Source organism: Gobius niger (assembly GCF_951799975.1).
Source record: "Gobius niger genome assembly, chromosome: 1".
NCBI lineage: Eukaryota > Metazoa > Chordata > Actinopteri > Gobiiformes > Gobiidae > Gobius > Gobius niger.
The window spans coordinates 543,200-552,157 of NC_136852.1; the positions used below are offsets into that span (position 1 = coordinate 543,200).

General features: G+C 43.8%; 2 protein-coding genes across 2 annotated transcripts; both read right to left on the bottom strand.

The window, feature by feature from the left end:
- Positions 1-52: 52 nt before the first annotated feature.
- On the bottom strand, positions 53-1,300 carry LOC306977965 (olfactory receptor 11A1-like; the record flags this gene model as incomplete). The annotated part of the gene is made up of 1 exon (XM_079576409.1): positions 53-1,300. The coding sequence occupies one exon, from the start codon at positions 1,298-1,300 to the stop codon at positions 53-55; it is 1,248 nt and encodes a 415-aa protein (XP_079432535.1).
- A 6,299-nt stretch (positions 1,301-7,599) lies between these two features.
- LOC306977976 (olfactory receptor 11A1-like) lies at positions 7,600-8,559 on the bottom strand (the record flags this gene model as incomplete). Its single annotated transcript, XM_079576421.1, has 1 exon — positions 7,600-8,559. One exon carries the CDS (start codon positions 8,557-8,559, stop codon positions 7,600-7,602), a length of 960 nt encoding a protein of 319 aa, XP_079432547.1.
- Positions 8,560-8,958: the final 399 nt, after the last annotated feature.

Sequence of the window (8,958 nt, forward strand, 5' to 3'; positions counted from 1 at the left end):
AACTGAAGCCGCTGGGTCTGTTCTGGAGCCGAGCGGGAGACACTTCTGGTTGTTATTGTTTATCACACCACTTCAGTCTGAAGCGTCTGCAGGCGGCTCCGCAGGCGGCTCCGCAGGCGGCTCTGAAGAGTCCGCAGGCGGCTCTGAAGCGTCTGCAGGCGGCTCCGCAGGCGGCTCCGCAGGCGGCTCTGAAGAGTCCGCAGGCGGCTCTGAAGCGTCTGCAGGCGGCTCCGCAGGCGGCTCCGCAGGCGGCTCTGAAGAGTCCGCAGGCGGCTCCGCAGGCGGCTCCGCAGGCGGCTCTGAAGAGTCCGCAGGCGGCTCTGAAGCGTCTGCAGGCGGCTCCGCAGGCGGCTCCGCAGGCGGCTCTGAAGCGTCCCCAGGCGGCTCCGCAGACGTCTGTGCAGGCGTCTCGCAGCTGCGTGAGCTTCAGGCCGTACATGAGCGGGTTGAACAGCGGCTGCGCCGTCAGCAGGTACAGCGGCAGGACGGCGCGCAGCGTCTCAGGTAAACGGGCGGAGTCGAAGCGCGCCTGAGCCACTTGAAACAAAATGCCGAGCGTGTAGTTGAGGAGCGAGCAGAGGTGCGGCGTGCAGGTGGCGAGGGCTTTCCGTCGCGTGTGTGCGGCGCCGTGGAAACACACCCTCAGGATGTGGAAGTACGTGACCAGGATGACGCCCAGCGGGATGACGACGGTGACGGCGGCGGCCACGAGCTCGTACACGTTGTTCAGCGCGGCGCCGGAGCACGACAGTTTGGCGATGCTGTAGTTCTCGCAGAAGACTTGGTCGATGGCGTTTCCGCAGAGCGTCAGCGACGCCGTGAGGACCGTGGTCACGCCCACCGCCACAAACGGGGGCAGCCAGATCAGCGCCAGCAGAGACGCCACGCGGCCGGGGCTCATGATGGCGGCGTACCGCAGCGGCACGCAGATGGCCACGTAGCGGTCGTACGAGATGACGGCGAGGGCGGTGAACTCCACGGAGACGTAGGAGTAGATCTGAAACACCTGCAGCAGGCAGAGCGCGGCGGGAACGGCCCGGACGCGGCGCAGGAGCCGGTCCAGCACGAACGCCGTGACGCAGCAGCCGCCGCCCAGCTCGTTCAGGAAGAGCGCGGCGAGGAACGCGAACATGGGCCGGTGGAGGCGCGGCGTCACCAGGATCACGGCGAGGAGCAGCGCGTTGGCCACGACCATGAGGAGGAGCAGAACCAGCAGCAGCAGAACCAAGAGCGGCTTCAGGCGGCCCAGGTCACGGAACGCCAGCAGAGAGATGTGCGTCACCACGGAGACGTTCGCCATCGCAGACGACCACGAGTCTGTCCAGAGCAAACGTTAGAGAAGGTCCTGATTCCAGAGGCTCTGATCTGGAGCCACTCTGTCCACACAGACCCCGCCTTAAACCATCTGCAGACCCCGCCTTAAACCGTCTGCAGACCCCGCCTTAAACCGTCTGCAGACCCCGCCTTAAACCATCTGCAGACCCCGCCTTAAACCGTCTGCAGACCCCGCCTTAAACCATCTGCAGACCCCGCAGCACGAGCTGAACCTTTAAGGCAGTCGGCCCTAGTCCCTGAGGGCCCCGACTGTTGAGGCCTGTCAGTCTGTTAAAGTTCTTCGACGGTTTTGCACTTGTGCTTTGTTTTATTGTCAATGTTCACTTTGTTTTTCTCTGGAAACATTTTGTCGTTTAAATGTGATACAAAAACAGTGGATTGGATGAAATCAAAGTGCTGCAGAAAAGATCATCAAAACTATACATACGAAAAACACAGATTAAAACAAACAAACAGATATTTTAGACTTTGAGGTTTCTTTTAAATGTAAAGTGCAACATAAGTAAAAAAAATATTATTGTTTTTATTGTTATTATTATTAATATTATTATTATTATTGTCATCATCATCTCAGCATTTGAGCTGGTTCTTTCACCAGGGCCAACCCGGTCCCTCAGGTTGGGCTCAGGTCTTCAGTCCCCGACAGACTTTTGTATTTCTTTGGCACTGATTCTGAAGGGAGTTTGTCCAGGTGATCTTGGAGCCTTTTCTTGGCAGTTCCTAAAGCTCCGAAGACAATCGGCATAATTATAATAATAATAATAAATATTATTATGATTGTTATTATTATTGATATTATTGTTGTTGTTATGAACCTTATTTACAGATCTAACTCCTGACACATTGATACAGACTTTTATTCCCAAACTAAACCAGGTCTAAAAGGTTTATTTGCCGTTACAAACACGGCTCTCAAAGTGTCAATAATAAATAATAATAAAAACAGACGAATCTGTCACAAAATCAAACATTCAAACCTGGCTCTTATTATCTAACTCGTCTCCGGTTCGAGAGTTTCCTTCGTTTGGTTTCTGGTCTAAAGCAGAACCAACCACAGACGGAACTGATTTCACCTCTAGGAAAGACTAATGTTCCTGCTTCATCTTTTTGCTTCCAGTCATTGATTCTTGTTGAATTCTCTGTTTTCAGGTCGTTCACTTTTGTCGACGCTTCGTAAAAGTGTCGTCTCTCTCGTCTGAGGCTAAAGCGAAACTTCAGGTTCCTTCACATCAGAACGTTCAGTCCAGGAGAAAAAACTGTGCCGTTATTCTGATATTTGTCTCATTCCTGTTTCTGGAAGGATTCGGGAGTGAGGAGTGACATTGAAACCTGACTGAAAGATTAGACCTTTGGACGTCTTTAGTTTTAAAGCCTCATTTTTATATGAAAACATAAAATGACACTTGCTCTGTATGTTTTCCTCACATTTCTGTCACTAATCTACAGGTTTCCATCGATACCTGTGCATTTACAGAGTTTCCCTTTTCACGAGTCTCACATTAACACATCGTCTTTAAACATAAAGAAAACACAATATAACAAACTGACAGTGAAGTAAACTGTTCTATGAGTTTTCATTGATCATGATGTAAAGCAGGGGTCGGCAACGTCAGGCCCGGGGGCCAAATCCGGCCCTTCAGCACAGAACCTCTGGCCCTCAAGATGATTTTGAGAAACATTATTACACAAATCAGAGAGTACTTTTAACATTGTTAGAGTTAAATGGGAGAAAAACTGTCAATGCACCCAATTAGGTCATATATTATGTACAACACTAGTGCACTGGAAAAAGAATAATCGTTTTAAGGAAGAAATGACATAAATCTACTTGAAGGAACAGATTAAATCTAAGGTTTGAGTAGATTTGGTCTGGTCTCAGATGAGATAAAACCTCTGGTCGTCGTTATTCTCTTAATTCAGATAATTTTGTGTCATTTCACATTAAAATCAATTATTTGTCTGATTTCAAGTGGGTTTTATTCGTGTTCCATTGGCGCTATAGCATTTGTATCTTGGATTAGTTCAAACCGACTCAAATTCAACATAAAATGGCTTGAATTCATCAAATTCTAAGTCATTTATCTCATTTTTCCAGTGTTGTGCTTCACTTTGGGCTAATAACCATAATAATCAGCGCCTTCGGCCCTCGGTCTATTTACAATAAAGAAACTCGGCCCTCTACCAAGAGAACTTGCCTCCCCCTGATGTAAAGAGAGTTTAGTTTAGTCTCAAATGTAACTGCATCGTGTCCGACATAACTTGGTGCGTAGAAGTTTAAGGAAAGAAACTCCTAAAACGACGTTCGAAGTGAAAGATTCAAATGGAAGCACAAAGAGAGGACATACATTTAGAGTCATGGAAACAAAGCTTATGTTTGGTCCCAGTTTTGTTCCTTAGAAACAAAACGAGCGTCAGGTTCATGAACGTGGGGAACGAAACGCCGAAAAAGAGCCGAGAAAACACCGCGAAGCAAAAACACGGCAAACGTTCACAGAGACCAGAGTGTGAGCCTGCGTTTCCCTGACGACAGTGAACCCGTGAACCAACGGGACCAGAGGTTCTACTTAAAGCCCTCCTCGGCCAATCAGAGCCCAGGCTGCTCCGGGGGCGGGCTTTAGGAGACCAGATACAGATGTTTATCCATGAACAGGTTCAGTTTAGGTTCGTTTAGTTTTCATTTAAGCAACAACAGGAAAAGGAGTGAATATGCAGATGCTCCGATCCAGCTGTTGTTTTGTGTTCAGGTGTTAGTCCTGAGCTGCTGCGACTGAGCTGACACTGTGCGCCAACCTGACCAGCATTCACACCTCAACAACTTATTTACACTGTCATTAACACTATTATTAACACTATTATTAACAGTATTATTAACACTATCATTAACACTATCATTGACACTGTTATTAACACTATTATTAACACTATTATTAACACTATCATTAACACTATCATTGACACTGTTATTAACACTGTCATTAACACTATTATTAACACTATTATTAACACTATCATTAACACTATCATTGACACTGTTATTAACACTGTCATTAACACTGTCATTAACACTATTATTAACACTATCAATAGCATTATTATTAACACGGTCATTAACACTATTATTAACACTGTTATTAACACTATTATTAACACTGTTATTAACACTATTATTAACACTGTTATTAACACTATTACTAACACTGTCATTAACACTGTTATTAACACTATTATTAACACTGTCATTAACACTGTCATTAACACTATCATTAACAATATTATTAACACTGTCATTAACACTGTCATTAACACTATTATTAACACTGTTATTAACACTATTATTAACACTGTCATTAACACTGTTATTAACACTATTATTAACACTGTTATTAACACTATTATTAACACTGTCATTAACACTGTTATTAACACTGTTATTTACACTGTCATTAACACTATTATTAATACTATTATTAACACTGTTACTAACACTATCATTAACACTATCATTAACACTATTATTCACACTATCATTAACACTGTCATTAACACCATCATTAACACTGTCATTAACACTATTATTAACGCTACTATCAACAGTATCATTAACACTATCATTAACACTGTCATTAACACTATCATTGACACTGTTATTAACACTGTCATTAACACTGTCATTAACACTATTATTAACACTATCAATAGCATTATTATTAACACGGTCATTAACACTATTATTAACACTGTTATTAACACTATTATTAACACTGTTATTAACACTATTATTAACACTGTTATTAACACTATTACTAACACTGTCATTAACACTGTTATTAACACTATTATTAACACTGTCATTAACACTGTCATTAACACTATCATTAACAATATTATTAACACTGTCATTAACACTGTCATTAACACTATTATTAACACTGTTATTAACACTATTATTAACACTGTCATTAACACTGTTATTAACACTATTATTAACACTGTTATTAACACTATTATTAACACTGTCATTAACACTGTTATTAACACTGTTATTTACACTGTCATTAACACTATTATTAACACTATTATTAACACTGTTACTAACACTATCATTAACACTATCATTAACACTATTATTCACACTATCATTAACACTGTCATTAACACCATCATTAACACTGTCATTAACACTATTATTAACGCTACTATCAACAGTATCATTAACACTATCATTAACACTGTCATTAACACTGTTATTAACACTGCCATTAAGACTATTATTAACACTATAATTAACACTGCCATTAACACTGCCATTAAGACTATTATTAACACTGTTATTAACACTATCATTAACACTATCATTAACACTATTATTCACACTATCATTAACACTGTCATTAACACTATCATTAACACTGTCATTAACACTATTATTAACGCTACTATCAACAGTATCATTAACACTATCATTAACACTATCATTAACACTGTCATTAACATTGCCATTAACACTATTATTAACACTATAATTAACACTGCCATTAACACTATTATCAACACTATTATTAACACTATCATTAACACTATTATTAACACTGTTATTAACACTATTATTCACACTATCATTAACACTGTCATTAACACTGTCATTAACACTATTATTAAAACTATTATTAACACTATAATTAACAATGCCATTAACACTATTATTAGCACTATCATTAACACTATCATTAACACTATCATTAACACTATTATTAACACTATCATTAACACTATCATTAACACTATTATTAACACTGTTATTAACACTATTATTAAAACGGTCATTAACACTGTCATTAACACTATCATTAACACTGTCATTAACACTGTCATTAACACTATTATTAACACTATTATTAGCACTGTCATTAACATTATTATTAACACTATCACCGACACTATTATTAACACGGTCATTAACACTATCACTAACACTATTATTATCACGAACAGTAACACTGACACTCACTACTATCACTAACACTATCATTAACATTATTTTTAACATTATTATTAACCTACACTATTATTAACCCTGCCACTATTATTAACACTAACACTATTATTAGCACTATATATTTTATTTTTTTTACCCCAAGATAATCTGGTCAGAGATTAGTTAGAGACTAGTTCCAGATTTGTCAGACAAGTTGGAGATACGTTAGAGACTAGTTAGAGGCTGTCTCTAACTAGTCCCCAACAGGTCTAACTAGTCTCCAAGACTCCAACTAGTCTCTGACCAGTGGAAAGTTGTCGATGCAGCTGCTCGCAGTTGTGGCCGTAAGGTCTCTGGTTTCTGTCGCGGCACCAATCCTCGATTTGTGCTTTGTGACTCTACAGGTCCTTCTCAAAAAATTAGCATATTGTGATAAAGTTCATTCTTTTCCATAATGTAATGATAAAAATGGAAAAACTTTCATGTATTGTAGATTCATTTCACACCAACTGAAATATTTCAGGTCTTTTATTGTTTTAAAACTGATGATTTTGGCAAACAGCTCATGAAAACCCAAAATTCCTATCTAAAAAAAAATAGCATATCATAAAAAAGTTCTCAAAACGAGCTGTTAACCTAATCATCTGAATCAACTCATTAACTCGAAACACCTGCAAACGATTCCTAAGGCTTTTAAAAACTCCCAGCCTGGTTCATTACTCAAAACCACAGTCATGGGTAAGACTGTGACCTGACAGTGTCCAGGAGGCATCACTGACACCCTCAAGCCTAACCCCACCCGGGAGGAGCTCGGAGTAGAGTCGCTGCTCCTTCACATGGAAAGGAGCAGCTGAGGTGGCTCGGGCATCTGTTCCGGATACCTCCTGGTCGTCTCGAACAGGAGGTGTTCCAGGAATGTCCTATTGGGAAGAAGCCTTGTGGGAGACCCAGGACACGCTGGTGGGACTATGCCTCCAGCTGGCCTGGTGTTGCCTCGGGGTCAGACTGCTGCCCCCACGACCCGGCCCCGGATAAAGAGGAAGAAAGGGGATGGATTATTAATGATGGTGATCTGAAACCGCTGTCTAATCAGCTGATCTGCAGGTGCTTTACAGCCTCATGTTCAAATGTTTGCAGTTTCAGTGGCATCACAAAGTATTTTAATGACACAAACTCTGTCATTTGTGTCAGGCAGAAGCAGTTTAGAGTTTAATCAAAGACCCAAAAGAAAAAGGATTTGCTTTATTTCAATCTGTGTACATTAAGTTTATTCGGACATGGTTGAAGTATTATTGGTTTTCATTCCGCTTCAGTCTGGAGCGTCTGCAGGCGTCTGCGCAGGCGGCTCTGCAGGCGTCGCGCAGCTGCGTCAGCTTCAGGCCGTATATGAACGGGTTGAACAGCGGCTGCGCCGTCAGGAGGTAAAACGGCAGAACTGCACGGACAGAATCAGGAAACTGACCCGAGTCAGAGCGAGTCCGAACCAACTCGAACAAAATGCCGAGCGTGTAGTTGAGGAGCGAGCAGAGGTGCGGCGTGCAGGTGGCGAGGGCTTTCCGCCGCGTGTGTGCGGCGCCGTGGAAACACACCCTCAGGATGTGGAAGTACGTGACCAGGATGACGCCGAGCGGGATGACGACGGTGACGGCGGCGATGACCAGCTCGTACACGTTGTTCATCGCGGCGTCGGAGCACGACAGTTTGGCGATGCTGCGGTTTTCACAGAAAAATCTATCGATGGCGTTTCCGCAGAGCGTCAGCGACGCCGTGAGGACCGTGGTCACGCCCACCGCCACAAACGGGGGCAGCCAGATCAGCGCCAGCAGAGACGCCACGCGGCCGGGGCTCATGATGGCGGCGTACCGCAGCGGCACGCAGATGGCCACGTAGCGGTCGTACGAGATGACGGCGAGGGCGGTGAACTCCACGGACACGTAGGAGTAGATCTGAAACACCTGCAGCAGGCAGAGCGCGGCGGGAACGGCCCGGACGCGGCGCAGGAGCCGGTCCAGCACGAACGCCGTGACGCAGCAGCCGCCGCCCAGCTCGTTCAGGAAGAGCGCGGCGAGGAACGCGAACATGGGCCGGTGGACGCGCGGCGTCACCAGGATCACGGCGAGGAGCAGCGCGTTGGCCACGACCATGAGGAGGAGCAGAACCAGCAGCAGCAGAACCAAGAGCGGCTTCAGGCGGCCCAGGTCACGGAACGCCAGCAGAGAGATGTGCGTCACCACGGAGACGTTCGCCATCGCAGACGACCGCGAGTCTGTCCAGACCAAACGTTAGAGAAGGTCCTGATTCCAGAGGCTCTGACCTGGAGCCACTCTGTCCACACAGACCCCGCCTTAAACCATCTGCAGACCCCGCCTTAAACCGTCTGCAGACCCCGCCTTAAACCGTCTGCAGACCCCGCCTTACACCATCTGCAGACCCCGCCTTAAACCGTCTACAGACCCCGCCTTACACCATCTGCAGACCCCGCCTTATGCTGCGCATAAGATCATCAAAACTATATATAATAAAACGGATTAAAACAAATAAATAGAAATAAAACCAGATATAAAAAGCTTTTTTTTTATTTTATTCACCTGTTGTAGCACTTTGAGGGTTTTTTTTAATGCAAAGTGCAATATAAATAAATAAAAATA